The sequence below is a fragment of the Sus scrofa genome, chromosome 13 (genome assembly GCF_000003025.6).
Source record: "Sus scrofa isolate TJ Tabasco breed Duroc chromosome 13, Sscrofa11.1, whole genome shotgun sequence".
Taxonomy (NCBI): Eukaryota; Metazoa; Chordata; class Mammalia; order Artiodactyla; family Suidae; genus Sus; species Sus scrofa.
Window position 1 is genome coordinate 19,077,596 of NC_010455.5, and position 24,427 is coordinate 19,102,022.

Genomic DNA, 24,427 nt, shown 5'->3' on the forward strand with positions numbered 1-24,427 from the left:
GATTTCTCCTTTGTCTCATCAGTTATTTAGGAATGCCTTGTTTCATTTCTACCTATTTATGAAATTCCCAATTTATTTGTTATTAATTTCTAATTCTATCCCATTGTAATTAGAGAAAATACTACGTACAGTTTTAATCCTTTTAAAGTTATTATGGCATCTTTTATTGCCTAGCATGGTCTACCCTGAAGAATATTTCATGAGGCGTTCCTGCCTATGGCTCAGTGGGTTAAGAATCCGACTGCAGCAGCTCAGGTTGCTGCAGAGGTACAGGTTCGATCTCCAGCCTGGTTCAGTGGGTTAAAGGATCTGGTGTTTCCACAGCTGGTGCTACCATAAAAAAATAAATAAAATAAAAAAACTTAAAAAAGAATGTTGCATGTACATTTGAGAAGAATGTATATCCTGCTATTGTTGGGTGCCATTTTATATAATCAGTATTCACTTCTATTTAACCATGTATTTATTTTTTTCCCTTTTACATTCCATCTTGCCTTTCATATAATTTTCTTTCTGCCTAAAATACTTTTTTAGTATTTCCTACCAGAAGGATCTTCTGGTGGCAAGCTGTCTTGGTTTCGGCTTATCTGAAAAATAAAAATACACTTGTCTCACCTTTGTTCTTAACATTTATTTTCAGTGAGTATAATTCTAAATTTGCAACTATTTTTGCTAGTCATTGTATTCTTACCTCATCGCTATTGTCTTAAAATTCAGCCATCCAACTGCTACTGCTTTGAGAGTATTCTGTTCCTTCTCTCTGTCTGCTCTGATAACATTCTTTGTCTTCACTGTTCTGCAGCATCACTAGTATATATCTCCTTAGAGATTTTTTTTCTTTTCTTTTTTTTCTTTTTTTTTTTTTTTTTGTCTTTTTGCCATTTCTCGGGCCGCTCCCGCAGCATATGGAGGTTCGCAGGCTAGGGGTCCAATCGGAGCTGTAGCCACCAGCCTACGCCAGAGCCACAGCAACGTGGGGACCCGAGCCACCTACACCACAGCTCACGACAACGCCAGATCCCTAACCCACTGAGCAAGGCCAGGGATCGAACCCACAACCTCATGGTTTCTAGGTGGATTTGTTAACCACTGAGCCACGATGGGAACTCCCAGAGATTTTTTTTTTCCATCTTGGTATTTGTTGTTGGGCTTCTTCAATCTATGTTTTGAAATATTTACCAGTTCTGTAAAATTCAAAGACATTTTGTCTTTAGCTATCTCTGGGATTTCTGATTAAAGTATATGTTAATCCTCATTCTTTCCTTCATGTCTCTTTAGCACCTTAATATTTTCCATCTTTTTTGTATCTTTACTACATTTTGGACGATGCCTTCTGATTTCTTTTTCAAGGATAAGTTATTTTTTCAAATGTGTCTGCTATGCAGCCAAAAATTTATCACTGTATTTTTCACTTCTAGAATTCCTATTTTGTTCTTTTTCAAATCAGCTAAGCCACTTTTCATAGTTTCTATTCTTTGCAGATATTTTCGAACTTATCTTTTATTTTTTTATAGTAATCACCATTGTATTATAATCTATGCCTGTTAATTCCAGTATCAGACTTATTTTTAGGTCAGTTTCTGCTACATGTTGTTATTGGTTGCTTCTCACTCATGGTGTCTTGTTTCCTTGTACTCTTTCCTGTATTTTACTTTGGTGGTTATTGCCTTTGAAAAAGTATTTGTATGGGGTTTTCTGAAATATGAGATGAAGGGTTGTTGTTTTTTTTTTCCTCCGGAGAGGAGTTCCAATTGTTCCTATCAGGTGTCTGGATAAATATCAGTCTCAAGCCATTTAAACTAGATCCACAGCTTGAAAAATCTTAGATATCTATTTTCGTTAGGACTACAATTCCCAATGAAGATTAGCACTTGGGTTCCAACCACCAAGACAACTCATCCAACAGTGCTTGAGAATAAAGAAAGGGGATATTGTTTATCCTTGTTCACTCTTATCTTGTGAGTTCAGCCCTTTAGGGTCCCAGATTCATATATATATATATGTGTGTGTGTGTGGCTGTGACAGTAGTGGCGTGAGGAGGAAAGGTCGGTCAGATTCTCTGCATCATGTGAGCCCCGTGCTTTTAATATTATCTCCCCTGCACAGGCGCTTGACCACCAAAATTCTGTTTAGGAGTTCCCAGTGTGGCTCAGCAGTAACGAACCTGACTATTATCCATGAGAAAGCAGGTTCGATCCTGGATCCGGGGTTAAGGATCCGGCGTTGCTATGAGCTGTGGTGTAGGTCAAAGAAACTGCTTGGATCCTGCATTGCTATGGCTGTGGTGTAGGCAAGTGTCTACAGCTCCTATTTGACCCGTAACCTGGGAATGTCCATATGCCACTGGTGCGGCCCTAAAAAGACAAGCAACAAACAAACAAACAAAAAAACCCTCTGTTTAATTTCATAGCATTTTTTCCCTAGATAAGCAATTGCTGTTGGCATGTGGACATTCCCAGGCCAGGGACTGAATCTGAGCCACAGCTGTGACCTTCGCTGCAGCTGCGGCAATGCCAGATCCTTTAACCCACTGTGCCAGGCCAGGGATCAAACCTGCATCTTCATGGACAGCGTCAGGTTCTTAACCCACTTCACCACAATGGGAGGGGAATTTATAACTGTATGTGTCTTCACTAAATTAAGAAAAATTAGGAGTTCTTGCCATGGTGAAGTGGGTTAAGAATCCAACTCCAATAGCTTGAGTTGCTGTGGAGGTGTGGGTTCAATTCCCGGCCTGTGCAGTGGGTTAAAGGATCTGGTTTTGCTGCACCTGTAGCATAAGTCACAACTGTGGCTTGGATCTGATCCCTAGCCTGGGAACTCCATATGCCATGGGATGGCCAAAAAGGGAAAAAAGAAAAAGAAAAAAGAATTATACACCATGACCAAGAATACAAGGTTGGTTTATATGTCAAAATCAGTTAATGGACTACATGATCATCTCAGTAGGTGCAGAAAGGCACTTGTCACAATTCAATACATTTTCACCATAAAAACACTTAATAAGCTAGGAATAGGAATATCTCCAACCTGATAAAGAGCATCTGTAAAACTCTCATAACTAATATCACACTTGATGCTGAAAGACTGAATGCCTTCCCCTATGATCCTTATCAACAAGGATGTCTGCTCTTGCCACTTTTATTCAACATTGTACTGGTGAGTCTCTCCAAGACAATTAGGGAAGAAAGTGAAATAAAAGTCATGCAGATTGGAAAGGAAAAAAAACTATATTTTCAAATGATATGATCTTGCATACAGAAAATCCTAAGGAATCTAGTAAAAAAAAAGCTATTATAACTATTTCAACAAGGTTGTAGTGAAACATTTTTACTTAAGTAACAAAAATCTGTGGAGAAATTAAAGTAGGTCATTTCTTCTCACTGTAAAGCCTAGGATTCCATCTATACACATGGTTTCAAAATCATCTTGACATGGATGACTCACATTTTTCTCTTTGGTCCAAATCCTTTCCATTTGCCCCATCCTTCTCTCCACCCACATCCTCTCTCACCTGGACAAGTGGGCTGGCATCTTATCTAGTCTCTCCATACCCAGTCTTGCCATGGTCCCACCCATTCTTCCTACTCTCAGGATGAGCTTCTCGAAACGCAAAACCTGATCAGTCACTCTACTCCTTGAAACCATACAATGGTTTCCTTTCCACTTTCAGTTTAAAACAAAACCTGGTCCCACACCATTTTCCCCAGCATCATCTCAATCTACCTCCACTTTGGACTCTCTGCTCCAGCCACTCTGTTGCTTATCACATGTCCCATTTCTCCACCACTCACAGTTTCTTTGTACATGTTATTCTTTATCCAGATACTCTCTCTCTCTCTTTTCTTTCTTTCTTTCTTTTTTTTTTTTTTTTTTTTTTTTTTTGGTCTTTTGTCTTTTTCGGCTGCACCCGAAGCATAGGGAGGTTTCCAGGCTGGGATCTAATAGGAACTACAGCTGCCGGCCTATGCCAGAGCCACAGCAATGCCAGATCCGAGCCAAGTCTGAACACTACACCACAGCTCGCAGCAACGTGGGATCCTTAACCCACTGAGCAAGGCCAGGGATCGAACCTGGAACCTCATGGTTTCTAGTCAGATTTGTTTCCGCTGCACCATGATGGGAACTCCCCTATCCAGATACTCTTTATTCTCCCTCTTTGCCTAGCGAATTTTTACTCATTTTTCATATCCCTCTACACCAAGTCAAAAGTCTCCTAATACCTAGTACCTGCATCCTTTAATCTTATCATTTATCAAAACTGCAGTTTCACATTTCATTCATGTAATTATTAGCTTAATGACTCTCTCTCCCATTGGATATTAAGCTCCCTGATAGCAAGTACCTGTTTCTCCTCACTATTTTAGTCTCAACAGCAAGGACAGTACTGAGTATATGGTAGACACTCAAATTACCCGTTGGATTAATGAGTCTTTCCCTGTAATCATTACCCAAACACTAAAGTTAATTTGCATTCAGTTAAAGCGAAGATTTTTCAGTTTCAAAATTTTAAATTACACTAGCTGGCCTCTTTTATGTATGAGGTACATATCTAATTAGTCCAGCGTAAAACTAAATGTTCTCATTTGAGTTTATCTCACTGACTTATTTTTTAATAAGTTATGGAGTTTTTAACAACTCTAAATTCTCTCTTCAAATGTCTTAACACATCAGTTTAGTTGAACATTTCTTCTTCCTCCTTCCATCTCTGTAGAATACAAATACCTAAATGTGAAAAGTGGTGGTAGTTAAACATATATTTAGTAAAGAAAAGAATCCTTTCATAGTTTCTAATTTTTCAATGGCTCTATTATAAAAGTTGGAGCTCAACAAGTGGAGTTTCTCGAAAGCAAGTGTACCTATAGTTCTCCATCAGGGAAGAAGGAAGAAGGAAAGGAGAAGGGAGAAATGGAGGCATTTCTAGCAAGCGTTAACAAGAAAATATGCTCAGGTGCTATCATTACTTTCTCCTTGTCTAATGATATTTCTGTCTTCAATTTTCTATGACCCACATCAGGCCAGACAGGCACAAACTATTGATCCATACCCATCTGGCATTTCACTTAAGTGCTTATAATGGGGTGCAACTCTAAAGCCTCATGTATTTCAGAGATTTTTTTAAAAAGGAATTAAAATTGGTACAATAGTATACATTGTTCGAAAGTCAACACTAGATCCAATTTATTCTACTTGCATTCTTTAAAATCAGCTTAACTTTCATGACTCGATGTCAGGTCAAAACATACTACAGTAAAGAATTAAGAGTGGATTAGCTCCTTATAGGTATGGGATTTCTTTTCGAGTGATGAAACGCTGTTTCATAAATTAAAGGGTTGTGATGGTTGATGACTATACTAAAAATACTTGAATTGTGCATTTTATTTATTTTTTTTACGTATTTTTTTATTATTATTATTATTTTTTTTTATTTTCCCACTGTACAGCAAGGGGGTCAGGTTATCCTTATGTGTATACATTACAATTACATTTTTTCCCCACCCTTTCTTCTGTTGCAACATGAGTATCTAGACAAAGTTCTCAATGCTATTCAGCAGGATCTCCTTGTAGAATTATGCATTTTAAAATGGTAAATTTTAGGAGTTCTCTGGTGACCTAGTGGTTAAGTATTCAGTGTTGTTACTGCTGTGGCATGGGTTCAATCCCTGCCCTGGGAACTTACGCATGCCATGGGCACGGCCAAAAGACATGGTAAATTTTATATGAATTTTATCTCAATTACAAATTAACAGTGATCACTGTATAGCACAGGGAATTATATTCAGCATCCTGTGACAAACCATAATGGAAAATAATATGAACAGGAATGAATGTTTTTGTATAACCAATTCCCTTTGGTGTATAGTAGAAATTAACACAATGCTATAATCAACTGTACTTCAATAATTTTTTAAAAAAGAATAAAAGCTGTTTCGTAAACCAAAAAAAAAATTTAACAGTGATCACTAGGAACCTTCAAAGTTAACATTGTTTTCCCTCTAACACTCTCCCTGAGAACATGGAGAGCTAAGACCAACATTCATCCTTAATTGGAAGCAAAGAGTTCTACAAGCTGGCGCTTAGGACAAAGAGCACCCTAAATTCTAAGATAATACCTGGAAGTTTCCCCCTTGCTTTTCCTTTTCCCTAATCCCTATGCTTCTTTTTGTCAAGTCTTCTCATTTCACCTAATATTGTCTGCTAAACAGCAATGACATTCAAAAATATATAAAGCATGTTAAATCAGCTGAGGGTTTTTTCCTTTATCTGATGTGTCCCAAGCTTGGATTTACTAGAAACCGGTCGTGGATGTGAGAACCCCTGGCTTTTTTTTTTTTTTTTTCCTTTTAGATCCTTTTGCACCAAGTCAGCGGGGTTTTGTTCCAAAATCAAAACACAGCTGAATTAGCTTTTTGAAACTGAACTGATCTAAGGCTACGATCACGCTAATTTAAGGAAAGTATTGAAAGCTGAATACATGTTCAAAACACAGAGTCAATTCTCAGAACTCGCAATAATCAGTTCCTTACCTATTTCTTTAGCTCTGTGCAGGAGGACAGCCTCACCTTGAACTTTCCGCTCCAGCCACTCTCATTTTTCCCATTCCCCACCCGACCCCACCACTCAGAGGGCCTTTGCTGGTGCTCTTCCCCTCCCCAGGACACTCTCCTCTCTCCTGCTCTGCTGATTTGCACTCATCTTTCACATATTCCTGGACCAAACCGAAATGCCCAGGAAGTCGTGATCACCAGCCTTGCCATGCGGAGCACACTTAATACACGTGGGAAATGATCTCTCTGCAGAGGGATAAAGATCTTTTAAAGACCTTTCGTGGAGATCTTGGGAAAGCTAGCGACGGGGCTGCAGATCCAAAGCACAGACTTTTTCTGATGCGCGCCAGTGTGAAGGGGTTGTCTAGGGACCCGAGGGGGCGGGGGTGGGGGTGGGGAGCGTTTGGGACCCGGTGAGCTAGGAGAGTGAGGCAGGGTCGTAGGATTGCCGCTGGCCTCGTTCCCTCCCAGGCTTGCCTTGTTTCAGGCTCAGTCAGAGCGAGCTTCGCTTTCTCCATGGAGTGCCCACGCGCCAACCCCGGCCCACCGCTTTACCTGCGCTCCAGCGACACTCACCATCCGCCCGCACCGAGAGGCGCTGCAGGCCAAGCAGAAGCAGCGCCGCCGCCCAGAACCAGGCGCCGGAGCTGGGTCTTTCAGCAGCCATGGTCAGGGCGTCCACTGGCCGGTGACTGGAGCGCGGGCTCCAGCTGTGGGACGTTAGGGTTGTCCGCGCTGGTGCCCCGTGCGCGCCACTTGGCTCTGCGCTCTGCTTGCACGTCGCAGGCTTTGCGTCCAGCGCGCCAAGAGGGAGGAGTGCGGGGAGCAGGGGAGGCTGGAGACGCTGGAGCCGCTGCACTGGGTCCGCGAACTCCCGGGGGGTACTGTCCGCGGCGCCGGGGAGGCGGCTGTGGCCCGGCTCCGCCTTCGTGCCGGGCACCTGGAGGCCTTGGTGCCAAAAGAGGCTGCCCCGGACGGTGAGCTCCCTGGGCTCAGCCAGGACGGAGGGTAAGGGCGTGGGGAGGCGGAGAGAGTGGCGAATCGGCTGCAGGGAACCCCTGCCTGCTTGGGGACCCTCTGCGAAAGGGTGACGCAGTCTGAGAGGCCAGGCCCCTCTGGGAGGATCGCGAAAAACCGCATGCCTAACCCTGTCCTCTGCTTCTTGACTTTCCAGCTGGAGTCCTCCTGTAGAGGAAGAACATTTAGTACGAAAAAGAAAAATCTAACTTGCCAGCCTAACTCTGAGGAGTGAAACACAGGGAATACCGAGACTCCTCTTCCCTAAAAGTATAGTGCGAAAGCCTCTCAGAAAGGGGTATCTTCTGGACGCTTCCTTCAGGACTGTGCCAGATAGGTCTTAACGTTTCTCGAAGAACAGCAGGGCCGCTGGTGGGGTTGTTGCTGGTATCACACCTCGCAAAGCAGGGCTCTTTAATCTGAAGAGGGACAGAGGTTCGGATTTTTCCCATCTGGGCTGGGAATCTACATTCTATGTAAGTGTCCCAGTGGCTTCTGCTGCAGGAGTTCCTGCCCTAAATTGATTCCTTCTTTCAGCTCAACCCCTATCCTGTCCCCCAGCATCAGCATGGTCAGGTGAAGGCAGGAGGATGTGCACCTACTAGGAGTAATAAAGATCAGCATTGTTTAAGTGCCCACACCCAGGGCACTTTACAGTTTACAAACCTCTTCCATCTTCATGTACTGGTCAACAGGTATTTATTGTGTGCCTACAGCCTGCCTGCCCTTGTGCCAGACTCTGAATGGGCACACACTTATCTAAGACAGACATTTAAGGAAGATGGAACAAAGTGATTGGTCCTAAAAGGAACAGATGATTGTCCCCATGACAATGAGCTAGGACAGAAACATTGAAAGACCATCTCCTTTCTTTTTAAGGTGAGAACTGGGCTTTGGACCCATGTCTAATTTTACTACAGGTGTCACTTCAGCTCACATAGTTTTTGTTTTGCTTTTTTCTTTTTAGGACCGCACCCAAGTCATTATGGAAGTTCCCAGGCTAGGGGTGGAACCGGAGCTACAGCTGCTGGCCTACACCGAAGCCATAGCAATGCGGGATCCCAGCCGCATCTTCGACCTACACCACAATGCCCCATTCTTAACCCACTGAACAAGGCCAGGGATCAAACCCGCATCCTCATGGATCCTAATCAGGTTCATTACCGTGGAGCCATGACAGGAAATCCCTCAGCTCATATAATTTTCAAAGTGTCTGGAAAAGCTATTTCTTCTCATTATTCCTCCCCAAATATCAACTGCAAGGTTATTATTAGTGATTAATTCCTTTGTGAAATAAAACTTTGCTTCTAAAATATAAATACTCTAGGGTGCTGTGTGGTGAGGCCTGACAATCATTCACATGGAAGTGTAAATGAATTGACTTAGCTACTCCTCTTCTGACAGCTAGCTGGTAACCTGAGGGCTGAGAATTCACAAGTCTGGGCTGGAGGGGACCTTTTAAAGCCTGATTGTTGCTGAGAAAGGAGGGGAGGGGCAGAAGGCACCTGCAGGAACCATTCCTTGATTCCCTCAGGAACTGTGCCTACTGTTTTTAGAAGAGTTGATTGGATTTTACACTTGATCTTCAAGACATTTTAAAGTTTGTTTTTATTCAGATCTGTCTTGGTCTGTCCTAATCTGAGAAGACAGCATGCTCTAAATGTTTACTTGGTACAACTGCTTTAGAAAACTGCCTATTTCATATAAAGTTAAACATATACCCCTCTGAATACACAGAATCCACTCCTGGCTCTGTAGCTGAAGGAAATGAAAATATATATCCACACAAAGATTTATTCACAAATTTCAGAGCAGCTTTATTCACAATCACTAGAAGCTAGAAGCCACCCAGCTGTCATCATCAGATGAACAGAAAAACAAATTGTCAGTTTATGCAACAGAATACTCTTTAGCAATAAGAGGAATGAATTACCAATACACTCAATAAGCAGTCCTCCAAGACACTCCCCTCATTATTAGGGGCACCCTCCCCATTGAGTGCCTCCCATGCACATTCCAGACTGCTCATTCCAAGAGGTCCATTCCAACATCTTATTATCAGTCTTACAGTCTTGAACTTTGTCAAATGTCTGACAAGCTATTTTAGGATTATCCATAAATCGTGCAGATCCATGACTAAGGCCACCTCACCCTTCATATAAACCAAAGTTCCACACATTGGGAGAATTTTCTTTTGCTACAGTTTTTTCCTTGTGGTAAAATATACATAGCATAAAACTTAACCACTTCAATCATTTTTAAGAGTACAATTGTGTGGTGTTAAGTACAGTCACATTGTTGTGCAACCATTACTACTATCCATCTCCAGAAAATTTTCTTCATCTTTAACTGAAACTTTGAACAGTAAATCCCATTTCTCCAGCCTTCTAGTTCCTGGTAACTGCTGTTCTACCTTCTGTCTCTGAATTCGACTATTCCAGGTACGTCATATAACTGGAATCAAAATGTTTGTCCTTTTGTGTCACTACTGTTTTTCAGCTCTGTACCGGAGTAGGGATGGCTAGTGCCACATCGCGGACACTGAAGTGTAGAGCAGGCCCAAGATTTTCCTTCTGTTAGGTGAAACTCCCCATGAGTCCATAGATGTGGGTTGGGGTGGACATAACAAAGCAGTAGAAGCCAGTGCCAAGGGAATCTGAGCCACCTGCTCATGTAATATACTAGTTTCTTCCAGCCCTACTCTTGTATATACACCATTTCCATTTAACAGTGGAATTCTCCAGTATAATTAAAAATGCCGCATTCATGAGACCAGCTAAGGTCTCATACTCACTTGATCAAGCAGTCAATCTCCACCAGTGCCCTGTAGCCAGGTAGGAACTGCTTAACAAATGGAGAATAGTTGACCCCTAAAACTCTAGGGGTCTGTATCACCATTCTACTCTTTGGTTTCCCCAAGTTTCATAAGACATCTTTACTTACTTTTAAAGAATTGTGTCTTTTATGGCAAGGGGCCATAGTGGCAGGGCAGTGTGCTCTGCAGTCTGGACACTGCAGAATTCCCCATTGCTGTGGACTGCTTTCAAAACAGTAAGCCTTATGGGTTTACACATAGTAAATCGTCCCTAAACCATTGTATCTTCTTTTTTCCTAAGTTTATTTTATTGAGGTATAGTTGACTTACAATGTTGTGTTAATTTCTGCTGTACAGCAAAGCAATTCATATATATATATATATATATATATATATATATATTCTTTTTCATATTTTCCAATATGGATTATCACAAGGTATTGCATATCGTTCCCTACACTATACAATAGGATCTTGTTATTTATTCACTCTTTATATAATTGTTTGCATCTGCTAACCCCAAACCTCCAATCCTTCCTTCCCCCATCTCCCTCCCACTTGGCAACCACAGTCTCTTCTCTGTCTGTGAGTCATAAATTCATTGGGTCATACTTAAGATTCCACATATAGGTGATATCATATGATATTTACCTTTCTCTTTCTGACTTACCTCACCTAGTACGATAATCTCTAGGTCCGTCCATGTTGTTGCAAATGACATTATTTCATTCTTTGTATGGCTGAGTAGTATTCCATTGTATATATGTATCCTCTTTATCAGTTCATCTATTGATGGACATTTAGGTTGCTTCCATGTCTTGGCTATTGTAAATAGTGCTGCTAGGATCATGGGGCGGGGGGGCGCATGTATCTCTTTGAGTTAGAGTTTTGTCTGAATATATGCCCAGGAGTGGGATTGCTCGATCATATGGTAGCTCTATATTTAGATTTTTGAGGAACCTCTAATACTGTTTTCTATAATAGCTGCACCTATTTACAATCCCACCAACAGTGTAGGAGGGTTCCCTTTTATCCACACCCTCTCCAGCATTTGTTGTTTGTTGGTTTAATGATGGCCATTCTGACCTGTGTGAGGTGGTACCTCATTGTAGTTTTGATCTGCATTTCTCTAATAATTAGTGGTGTTAAGCATTTTTTAATGTGCCTGTTTGCCATCTGTATGTCTTCTTTGGAGAAATGTTTGTTTAGGTCTTCTGCCCATTTTTTAATTGAATTGTATGGATTTTTTGTTGTTGCTGAGGTTTTTATTTTATCTTGTTTTTTATTTTTCTACTATACAGCAAAGTGACCTGGTCACACATACATGTATACATTCTTTTTCTCACATTATCCTCCATCATGCTCCACGTTGTTGAGTTTTATGAGTTGTGTGTATATTGTGGAAATTAAGCCCTTGTTGCATCATTTGCAAATATTTTCTCTGAGTCCATAGGTTGTCTTTTCATTTTGTGTATAGTTTTCATTGCTGTACAGTTATTGTAACTTCTTGTTCATGGCGGTAGTACATGGCTATCAATTTCTCTCTAGATACAGCCCTGAGATAAAACAGTAAAAATATGCTACTCTTCTTGCTGGGTGAAGGAATTAAAATAAACTATTTACTGGTTAATAACATAACAGGTGCCAAAGCTGGTATTTATTTATTCCGGTAATGACAATATACCCGGAAGAGCACATGCAGTTGACATCAGCACTTGATTAATTTGAATATAAGCTACTAATAATTTCTGATAATTCCATGATATTTTCCATAATATTCTCTGGCTTTTGCTCTGGGAAACAGGAAAAAAACTTTGAATGACCAAACATCCTGGTTTATACCTCTTATTTACACTTGTCCCAGGGTCCCATCCAATTTCATATTTGACATATTTTTCATTTCTGGATAAATATTATTAGCACTAGAAATACCATAAGCCAGAATGGTAATCCTTAATTTTATACTCCTAGCTTCTGCATGTTTTCATCAAGTAGTGGGTGAGTTTGAAAATGTGATTAAACATGAACAAAAACCTGTGACCCATTTCATTTTCCCTGATTGTTTTCTGATGCTATGTAACCAATTTCTCCCTTTCAAGGACAGTGTGCAGAGTCATCAAGGATATAAATCAAGTGTGCGTGGATGCAAGGAGTTAGGAACAGCTCACTTCTTATGATCTCTGGTCATGGCGGGAAAGCTGTTCAAAGACCCACCAGCCACTCAGTTTACTAGGCAATTTTTTAGTGGCCTGTAAGTTGCATGAGGTCACCAGTAAGCAGGTCAGGGGAAAATGTGGGACATTATAGATGAAGTTTATGTGAAATATGTGCAGAAAATGGAGACTGAAGAATCTGTTTGGGAGCACTTAGTATGTAGTTTGAATGCTTTTGCTACATGTTATATCCAGGTGTGAGTAAGAAACCAAAAGTAACCTCTCGAGCAGCTTGTGACTGCACAGCTTAGGTCACTGTTTTGTGATTATATTTATGGGTTCTTCCCTTTCTCTGGAGAATATGTTTCCAGAAGGTAAGAACAGGCTCTTACCATCTCTGTATCTTAGTGTCTACCAAAGCCCCTGTCTCAGTACCTGGCACATAAGTACTCAATGAATGTCTGATAAATGAATGAGTGAATACTTACCATGGTATTGTGGGTATTGTTTCCCTCAGCCCATCTGCTTAAAAACGTACTCATCTTTCTTGACTCAATACTAGCATCATCTCCTCTGAGAAGTCTTCTTTGTAACTAGTCCAATCTCCCCACTGACGATTCTCTCCTTTGTGCTCCCAGTGTACCCTGAATACTTGTCCCAGTAATCATGGCTCTTTAATGGAGTGATTGTTTGGCAGATCTGTCTCTCCAAGCAGTCTGAATGCCCTTGAGGACAGAGACCACGTCTTTTCTGTGTTTTTATCTCTGATGCCTTGAGAATGTCTGGTTCATGGTAGGTTCTCTACCCTATTTGATGAATTCATCATGCAACTAGATCTGTGGGGTTAACTCACCCAAGGACCCCAAGAAGAGAGCATGTCAAGGGTCAAGGGAATGCTCTCAGTAACATAAGGAACTTGTCAAGGGATTGCATGGATCTCTTCTTAACTTCTTTTTAGGGCGATGGCCATGTCCATTTATGTTCTGTCTCTGGTAGCTAGTACAGTGCCAAGCACATAGTAGGCATGTAAGTAAGCTTTGATGAGCACAAGGGTAAACAAATGAGCCTCAAAAGCAGTATATGCTAGCCAACATAGATTTTAAACTTGATGGATCTGAAGCAGCCTCATCTCCAGTCCAAAGCCACATAACCGAAAAATCACTGCACAATGTAGCATTTACATGCAGGCTGCCTTCAGGGCTGCAGAGGTTGTGGGCTGGATCCTGAGTAAACACAGGCTATACTGAAGAGCCATTGTGGGCGCTGGGAGTTCTTTCAAGTTCCTCCGGGGTCTGAACTTGATTTGTAGCTGGAGCCAAGTCCCTACCAAGCACTCCCCCCCCCCTTTTGGCAATTGAATTATTAATAAAAGAAAACCATCCAAGGTGTAGCAGTTAGCAATGGGCTGCCAATGGTAGAGAAATTTTATTTTGTTTACTCAGAGTGTTTACAGCTAATCTAATGAAGAGTAGGAACAAGCCTTCAGAAAGCAATTCAGAAGACCCGATTCCAAAGGAAGACAGGCTTTGGACTTGGCAGAAAGGCAGTTCAGGGCAGCCAAGGAGTGGTGTTGCAGTGCTACCCCTCAGGACAAGACTGATTTCCAGGTGGATGTTATTCAAAGTTTCCTTCTGTGCTGGCTTTTCAGGGCCCCAGAGCTCCAGTCTCCCAAATATCTCCTGCAATTCTTGGTTTGAATTCTGCAAGGATCACTGAAGACCTTGATCTTTGTTAGATACAAATGCCACTGAGAGGGAAGACTCTGGAAAAGAGTATAAGTCTGACTTTGCAACTTAATATCCCCATGAACACATCACTATATTTCCTGGACCTCAGTTTCTTGCCCCATAAAATAGAGATGAGGGAGTTCTCCTGTGGTACAGTAGGTTAAGGATCTGGTGTTGTCACCACAGTGGCTTGGCTTGCTGCTGTGGCATGGGTTTGATCCCTGGCCAGGAACCAAACCTGGCTCAGGAACTTTCACATGCCATGGGCACAGCCAAAAAAAAAAATAGAGGAGTTCCCACTATGGTGCAATGGGATTGGCAGCATCTCTGCAATGCCAGGACGCAGGATTGATCCCCGGCCTGGCACAGTGGTTTAAGGATCTGGCGTTACTGCAGCTGTGGTGTGGGTCACAACTGCAGCTCAGATCTGATCCCTAGCCTGAGAACTCCATATGCCATGGAGTGGCCAAAAAAGAAGAAGAAGAAAAAAAGAAATAGAGATGAAAGTGCTACTTAACATACAAGATTTTTGAGATTAGAATTAGTTTATAAATCAAAAACTTTCTACAGAAAAAATGATTACCCATAATGATTTTTACATTCAGGGTGCCTTAGCCCATTGTATTGCCCTGTAAACCACTTGAGGGCAAGAACTGTGTCTTATTAGGTTCCTGCAGCTTCCAGCTCAGTACATGGCACAGGTAGGTACCCAATAAATTGAGCAAGGCTAATTTATAGCAGCAGGAAGTATAAGAATAGCGCATTCTTTGATTCTGTCTAACATTAAGAGCCTCTCTTCTTTAAAGGCATGACCGGTGAGCTGTGTGCTTTTGCTCTGGGAAAGCAGGGCAGACGGACCATCTCTGCTGAATTCCCTGTGGAAGTCTCAGTCATTACACACAATGACTGCTATTCTGTTCATCCCAGATCTTGCTCAAGTAGCCATGAATTAATAGTAGACTGTTCTGTCATACCCATTGATATTCCTGTACTTGTCAGGCAATGCATCCAAATCTTCGTTTCTAGAAGAATGGTCATCATGTACATGGGACACGGTGGAAAGGCAGGAAAAACCCAACCTAATGATGTGACATGTCAGATATTCCTCGTCATAGCTCTTGCGTTGATTTTACTTTTTATAGGCATTTTATTCTTCTTTTTTTCTTTTTTTTTAGGGCTGCACCTGTGGCATATGGAAGTTCCCAGGCTTGCGGTCAAATCAGAGCTGTAGCCACTGGCCTACACTACAGCTACAGCAATGCAAGATCCAAGCTGCGCCTGTGACCTACACCACAGCTCATAGCAATGCCGGATCCTTAACCCACAGAGTGAGGCCAGGGATGGAACCTGCGTCCTCATGGATACTAGTCGGATTTGTTTCCACTGAGCCATGATGGGAAATCGGGCATAGGGATTTTAATATTGACTTTGAGAAGTAGTGTGATAGAAGGCCCTGAAATGCTTGGCCATCAGAACACTGGCTTCTTAGTCTGTCATCAACCTATTGAGCTAATCATTCCTTTGCCCTCCAGTTCTTGTTCACAATGAAGAGATGACTCCAAGAAGACTTCCATTATTCTGTTTGGGTCCAGTGGCTCATTTCCTCATGTATGGCTGTTTTCTATGTTTAGAATGCCTCCTGTTGGTCAAGCTGGAGTCTCTATCCAGCCTTCCCCAAATTCATGCGAACATGGGACCAAATGCGAGACTGCTGGAGAGAGAGTTGTTTGGGGTTCTCTCGGCCCTGCTACACAAGGCTGTGTGGAAAGGGAAAGGGACTCCAGTGGGAAGAGGGCAGAGGTTTGTGTAAGCTTCCCGAGGGCTCAGCAAAGAGCTATAAGGGGTCCCCAAAACAGAGATGCATCCACAGAGAGCCCAAACAGGTAGAAGAAGACTCAACGGCAAACAAAATTATACATTTTGATTGCTAACTGTCTTGTGCCAATTTCTGAAACAAAACTGTATTTGCCGAGTTCCCATTGTGCCAAAGTAGAAACAAACCTGACTAGTATCCATGAGGACACATGTTCGATCCCTGGTCTCGTTCAGTGGGTTAAGTGATCTGGCATTATGGTGAGCTGTGGTGTAGGTTGCAGACATGGCTGAATCCCATGTTGCTGTGGCTGTGGTGTAGGCCAGCAGCTATAACTCCGATTCAACCCCTAGCCTGGGAACTTTCGTATGCTGTGGGTATGACCCTAAAAAGGAAAAATCGAAACAAAACAAACTATATTTGCAAATTTAAGCGGTAGTGGGACCATTACCTGGAATTGGAAAAAAAACCACAGACATAGTGGGGATTTGGGAGAGGGATGATTATCCCCATGAAACGATTTTCAGGGAATCGATGGAAAGTAAAAACAAAACCTGTGCTTTGAGGACAATCCAGGTATCACCTTTGGTCAACATGCCAACTCATGCCAACTCATATACTTTATTAATTTATTTTTTGCTTTTTAGGGCCACATGTGTGTAGCCTAAGGAAGTTCCCAGGCTAGGAGTTGAATTGGAGCTGCACCTGCCGGCCTGTACCACAGCCACAGCAACACAGGATCCAAGCTGCATCTGAGATCTACAGCACAGCTCACAGCTATGATGGATCCTTTAACCCGCTGAGTGAGGCCAGGGATCAAACCCTCATCCTCATGGATATTAGTTGGGTTCATTACTACTGAGCCATAATGGGAACTCCCTGCTTTAAATATTTTAAAATTCATTTGGAACCTCAGTTTACTATTGAAGATATATATCAAGTCACATAGCTTCTCTTATTAGTATTATGTACTGGAAGCTAAATCTCCTCAGTATTGAGTTAGTTAGTCATCTATAAATAACATTAGGAATGTACACATGACAATTTCCCAGGCACTCAACTGTGATTGACTTGAACCCAGATAGGTAGTGGGGAAAAGGGGAGGGGGAGAGACAGATTTCCTCTGTTTCCTACAGTGCATGGCAGAATGTTGAACAAACAAGTAGGTTTTGCCACTTGGGAGTACTATGAATGTGGGCAAATTGTTTTGCTCTTGTTCATTCAATCATTCAACAAACAAGTGATGGGGAAATCAGAAGTTGAGAAGCAGTCTCAAGGGACATTCAAATCGGAGGAGTTTGACAGCCGAACTCTAGGGATGAGGCTGGACTGGGATTAAGAGAGGGCAGCCAGAGCACATGGGAAATGCTATATAGGCATATAGCCACTGAAGGGCCCACCAGACATTGAATTAATGCCCAACTAAACACTGTAGAAGAGTACCTCTACTCTGAGAAGATTTGCATTATCTGCATCTTTGATTACTAGGCATGCCATCTGCTTCTTAGTGTCTGTTTACTTTTTATGCCATCTGTTTAAAGGTAGTCACTTTATTTTTAGAAGGTAGAAATAGCCTTGGGAGAATAATTAGAAGCCCACTGTTTTTTGTTATATTATATTTTAAGGCAGCATATTTTCCTGTCTACTGACTTTTAAGAGGGTCCCACCAAATAGTCTGTGTAGGAGAAAATGAGCAAATAAAAGATTGCTCTGAAGGTATTTAGACTTGGTTTTTAAGGAACTTTATCTTCATTCACATGAAAAAATAAACACATTCTTAACTTCAGACCTCTCCAGTTTCACTAGAAACACACACTGTGCCCACAGAAGCATAAGGGGGGAAAATGGAAAGAATGACTCAGCGTTCAGAGGAAAAGATTCTGTTTTTTGAACGAGCAGTGAGTGTATGGATTGATTAGGTGGTGATACTGACCCAGTTATTGGAGGGAAATGGGGGGGGGGCAGTATACTAAAATACTATAGAGGAAAAGCTACTGTAAATATGGTATGTTAAAAATAATCCCAAGCAGAATAGAAGGACTGGAGCTCAACTTCTCTCCTAAAAACAACGAAATTCACAACTAAAGACTGAACACACTTCACCAAAATGGACCGGAAACCATAAAAAGATACCCTACTCCAGAAGAAAAAGAGGAGGCCACATCAAGAGGTAGGAGGGGCGATTTCACAATATAAACAACCCCATACCTCCTGGGTGGGAAGCTCCACAGACTGGAAAATAACTGGTTCACAGAGACTCACCTACAGGAGTGAGAGTTCTGAGCCACACATCAAACCCTCACGTGTGGGGATCTGGCACAGAGAGAAAGAGCCCCAGAGCATCTGGCATTGAAGGCCAGTGGGGATTGTGTGCAAGAGCTCCACGGGACTGGGGGAAATGGAGACCCCATTCTTAAAAGGCACACAGAGACATTCACGTGCACTGGGTCCCAGGGCAGAGCGAGGTCTCCACAGAAACCTAGGTCAAACCTGACCGCAGTTCTTGGAGGACATCCTGGGAAAACAGGGGTGAATGTGGCTTGTTGTGAGGGAAGGACATTGAAGGCAAAGCTCTCGGGAATATTCAGCAGCTGCCCTTCTCTGGAGGTGGCCATTTTGGGAAAATCTGGCCCCACCAGCCCCTGAGAAGCCCCAGGGCAAACAACAACCCAGGTAGGATCACAGCCCCGCCCCTCAGTAAACAGGCTACCTAAAGACCCCTCAGGTACACAGCCACCTCTAATCCCATCCAGAGACTAAGCCCCACCCATCAGAGGGATTAGAATCGGCTCCTCCTACCAGGGGAGGCATCAGCCCCTCCCATCAGGAAGCCTATACCAAGCCCCCATACTGACTTCAGCCACAGGGGGCAGACATTGGAAGTAAGAGAGGCTACAACTCTATTATCTGTAAGAAGGTCACCACACGAAAAACCTATAAAAATGAAAAGGCAGAGGACTATAACTCAGATGAGGGAAAAAGGAAAAACCCCAGAAAATCAGCTAGGTGATAAGGAGATTCTCAGCCTCCAGGAAAAAGACTTTAGACTGTCGATGCTAAAGAAGATACAAGACATTGGAAATAAACTGGAGGCAAAGATGGAAAACTTACAGGAAACACTGAACAAAGAGATACAAGATATAAAACTTAAACAAGAAGAGATGCAAAATACAATAACTGAAATAACAAATTCATTAGAAGCAGCTAACAGCAGAATATAGGAGGCAGAAGAACAAATAAACGAGGTGGAGGACAGATTAGTAGAAATTATGGATGAGGAACAGAAAAGAGAAAAAAGATTGAAAACAAATGAAAGGAGTCTCAGAGAACTCTGGGACAACGTGAAATGTATCAACATCCATATTACAGGGGTGCCAGAAGGAGAAAGAGAGAAGGAGACAGAAAAAATATTCCAAGAGGTAATAGCCAAAAACTTCCCTAACATGGGGAAGGAATCACTCACTCAAATCCAGGAGGCACAACGAGTACCATATAAAATAAACCCAAGGAGGAACACATCGAGACACACATTAATCAAACTGACCAAAATTAAAGACAAAGAGAAAATCTTGAAAGCAGCTAGGGAAAAGAAACAAATAACATACAAGGGAACCCCGATAAGGCTATCTGCAGATTTTTCAACAAAAACTCTGCAGGCCAGAAGGGAGTGGCATGACATACTTAACGTGATGAAAGGAAAAAACCTCCAACCAAGATTACTCTACCCAGCAGGGCTCTCATTCAGATTTGAAGGAGAAATCAAAACTTTCTCAGATAAGCAAAAGCTGAGAGAATTCAACAACACTAAACCAGCCTTACAACAAATACTAAAGGAACATCTATAGGCAGAAAAGAACAGAGAAGAAGGAAAGGAAAAAGAGCAGCAAAAACAAATCCAAAGTAATTAATAAAATGGCAATAAGAACATACATATCAATAATTACCTTAAATGTGAATGGACTAAACGCCCCAACCAAAAGACACAGATTGGCTGAATGGATACAAAAACAAGACCCATATATATGCTATCTTCAAGAGACCCACTTCACTTCTAGGGACACATACAAATTGAAAGTGAGAGGATGGAAGAAAATATTCCATGCAAACAGGAATCAAAAGGAAGCTGGAGTAGCGATACTCATATCAGACAAAATAGACCTTAAAATGAAGAATATTTTCAGGGACAAAGAAGGACATTACCTAATGATCAAAGGATCAATCCAAGAAGATGTTATAACAATTTTAAATACTACGCACCCAACACAGGTTCACCACAATATATAAGGTAACTGCTAACAACCTTAAAAGGAGAAATCGACAATAACACAATAATAGTAGGGGACATTAACACCCCACTTACAGCAGTGGACAGACCATCCAGACAGAAAATCAATAAGGAAACACAGGCCCTGAATGAAGCATTAGACCAGATGGACTTAAGAGATATTTATAGGACATGCCATCCATAAGCAACAGAATACACATTCTTCTCAAGTGCACATGGCACATTCTCTAAGATTGATCACATCCTGGGCTACAAATCAAGCCTCAGTAACTTTAAGAAAACTGAAATCATATCAAGCATCTTTTCCAACCACACTATATGAGTGGAAATCAACAACAAGAAAAAACTGCAAAAAAACCCCCACAAACACGTGGAGACTCAACAACATGCTACTAAACAACCAATGGATCACTGAAGAAATCAAAGAAGAAATTGAAAAATACCTAGAAGCAAATGACAACAAACATATGACACTCCAAACCTATGGGATACAGCAAAAGCCGTACTAAGAGGAAAGTTTATAGCAATACAAGCCCACCTCAGGAAACAAGAAAAAGCCCAAATAAACAAGCTAACTTTACATCTAAAGCAGCTCGAGAGAGAAGAACAGAAAAGACCTAAAGTTAGTAGAAGGAAAGAAATCATAAAGATCAGAGCAGAAATCAATGAAATAGAAATCAGGAAAACCATAGAAAAGATCAATGAAACAAAAAGCTGGTTCTTTGAAAAGATCAACAAAATTGATAAACCCTTAGCCAGACTTATCAAGCAAAAAAGAGAGAGGACTCAAATCAATAAAATGAGAAATGAAAAAGGAGAAGTAACAACAGACACCACAGAAATACAAAGGATCATAAGAGACTACTATATGCAACTATACGCCAATAAAATGGAAAACCTAGAAGAAATGGACAAATTCTTAGAAATGTACAATCTTCCAAGACTAAACCAAGATGAAATAGAAAAGATGAACGGACCCATCACAAGTATGGAAATTGAAACTGTGATTAAAAAACTTTCAACAAACAAAAGTCCAGGACCAGATGGCTTCATAGGCGAATTCTATCAAACATTTAGAGAAGAGCTAACACCTATACTTCTGAAACTATTCCAAAAAATTGCAGAGAAAGGGATACTTGCAAACTCATTCTATGAGGTCACCGTCACTCTGGTACCAAAACCAGACAAAGACTCCACAAAAAAAAGAAAATGACAGGCCAATTTCACTGATGAACATCGATGCAAAAATCCTCATCAAAATACTTGAAAACCACATCCAACAATACATTAAAAGGATTGTGCCTCATGATCGAGTGGGATTTATCCCAGGGATGCAAGGGTTCTTCAATATCCACAAATCCACCAGTGTGATACACCACATTCACAAACTGAAGAATAAAAACTATATGATCCTCTCAATAGAAGCGGAAAAAGCCTTTGACAAAATCCAACACCCATTTCTGATAAAAACCCTTCAGAAAGTGGGCATAGAGGGAACCTACCTCAACATGACAAAGGCCATATATGACAAACCCACAGTGAAAATCATTCTCAATGCTGAAAAGCTGAAAGAATTCCCACCGAGATCAGGAACAAGACAAGGATGTCCCCTCTCACCACTACTCTTCAACATAGTTCTGCTCTTGCCACTACTCTTCAACATAGCCACAGCAATCAGAGAAGTAAAAGAAATAAAAGGAATCCAAATTGGAAAGGAAGAAGTAAAACTATCTCTACTTGCAGATGACATGATACTATACCTAGAGAATCCTAAAGACTCTACCAGAAAACTGTTAGAGCTTATCCACGAATTTGGCAAAGTCACAGGATACAAAATGAATACACAGAAATCGATAGCGTTTCTATATACTAACAATGACAAAGCAGAAAAGGAAATTAGGGAAGCAATCCCGTTTACCATCACATCCAAAAGAATAAAATACCTAGGAGTATCCTACCTAAAGAGACAAAAGACCTGTACTCTGAAAACTATAAGACACTGATGAAAGAAATCAAAGATGACACAAATAGATGGAAAGATATACCATGCTCGTGGATTGGAAGAGTTAATATTATCAAAATGACTATCCTACCCAAGGCAATCTACAGATGCAATGCAATCCCTATCAAATTACCAAGGACATTTTTCACAGAACTCAAACAAAATATTTTGAAGTTTCTTTGGAAGCACAAAAGACCCAGAATAGCCAAAGACATCCTGAAAAAGAAAAATGGAGCTGGAGGAATCAGGCCCCTGACTTCAGACTATACTACAAAGCAACAATCATCAAAACCATATGGTACTGGCACAAAGACAGACATATAGATCAGTGGAACAGGATAGAAAGCCCAGAATTCAACCCATGCACTTACAGCCAACTCATCTATGGCAAAGGAGGCAATGATATACAATGGAGAAAGGACAGCTTGTTCAATAAGTGGTGCTGGGAAAACTGGACAGCCACATGGAAAAGAATGAAATTAGAACACTCCCTAACACCATACACAAAAATAAACTCCAAATGGATTAAAGACCTAGATATAAGACCAGACACTATCAAACTCTTAGAGGAAAACATAGGCCAAACACTCTCTGACATAAACGACAGCAACATCTTCTCAGATCCACCTATCAGAGTATTGACAATAAAAAGAAAAATAAACAAATTGGACCTACTCAAACTTCAAAGTTTCTGCACAGCAAAGGAAACCCTAAACAACACAAAAAGACAACCCACAGAATGGGAGAAAATTTTTGCAAATGAATCAACTGACAAGGGATTAATCTCCAAAATTTATAAACAACTTCTGCAGCTCCATACCAAAAAACAAACAACCCCATCAAAAAATGGGCAGAAGATCTAAACAGACAGTTCTTCAAAAAAGACATACAGATGGCCGATAAACACATGAAAAGATGTTCAACATTACTCATTACTAGAGAAATGCAAATCAAAATCACTCTGAGGTACCACCTTACACCAGCCAGAATGGCCATCATTCAAAATTCTACAAACAATAAGTGCTAGAGAGGGTGTGGAGAAAAAGGAACCCTAGTACACTGTTGGTGGGATTGTAAATTGGTGAAACCACTGTGGAAAGCAGTATGGAGATTCCTCAGAAAACTAAACATAGAACTACCATTTGATCCTGCAATCCCACTCCTGGGCATCTATCCAGAGAAAACCATGACTTGCAAAGACACATGTACTCCAGTGTTCATTGCAGCACTATTTACAATAGCCAAAACATGGAAACAACCTAAACGTCCATCAACAGAGGAGTGGATCAAGAAGAAGTGGTACATATACACAATGGAATATTACTCAGCCATCAAAAAGAACGAAATACCAGCATTTTTAGCAACATGGATGGACCTAGAAACTATCATGCTAAGTGAAGTCAGCCATGCAATGAGACACCAACATCAAATGCTTTCACTTACATGTGGAATCTGAAAAAAGGACAGACTGAACTTCTTTGCAGAACAGATGCTGACTCACAGACTTTGCAAAACTGATGGTCTCTGGAGGAGACAGTTTGTGGTGTGGGGGGATGTGCTTGGGCTGTGGGATGGAAATCCTGTGAAATCAGATTGTTATGATCATTATACAACTACAGATGTGATAAATTCGAGTAATAAAAAAAAAGGAAAAAAATTAATCCCAAATGCTAAAGAAATTGTCTGGCAAAAGGACACTTTCTTATCCAAAACTCTTCTGTCCTTATTTCCAAGTGCCCCTTTCACCAGTATGATTCTAATAATTTTTCAAATTTTAAATTACACAAGTCAAAACTTATTTAAAAACTCAAAATGTTATATAAAATTCAAGGTGCCCTTTGACTACTGACTCTATGAAAGACAAACCCTAGCCCTACCAGAGATATCCACTGTTATGTGTGCAGTAGGTACTGTCCAAAAAAGAATGGGGAAGATCTATATGTTCTGATACAGACGTACAAGACATACTGTCCAGAAAACAAAGAAATTACTAAATTACACTATGATACTATTCTTGTAAAAGATTAAAATACACTCTAGATAATACTGTATCTATGTATCTGTATA

At 41.1% G+C, this 24,427-nt stretch overlaps 1 protein-coding gene across 1 annotated transcript in view; it reads right to left on the bottom strand.

Annotated features, from left to right (window-relative positions):
• Positions 1 to 7,728, bottom strand: part of SUSD5 (sushi domain containing 5) — a 45,284-nt gene extending 37,556 nt beyond the window's left edge. The window contains exon 1 of the mRNA XM_021071555.1: positions 7,125 to 7,728. Coding sequence (XP_020927214.1) covers positions 7,125 to 7,215 — 91 coding nt within the window. The 5' untranslated portion in view covers positions 7,216 to 7,728. The remainder of the gene's footprint in view (positions 1 to 7,124) is intronic.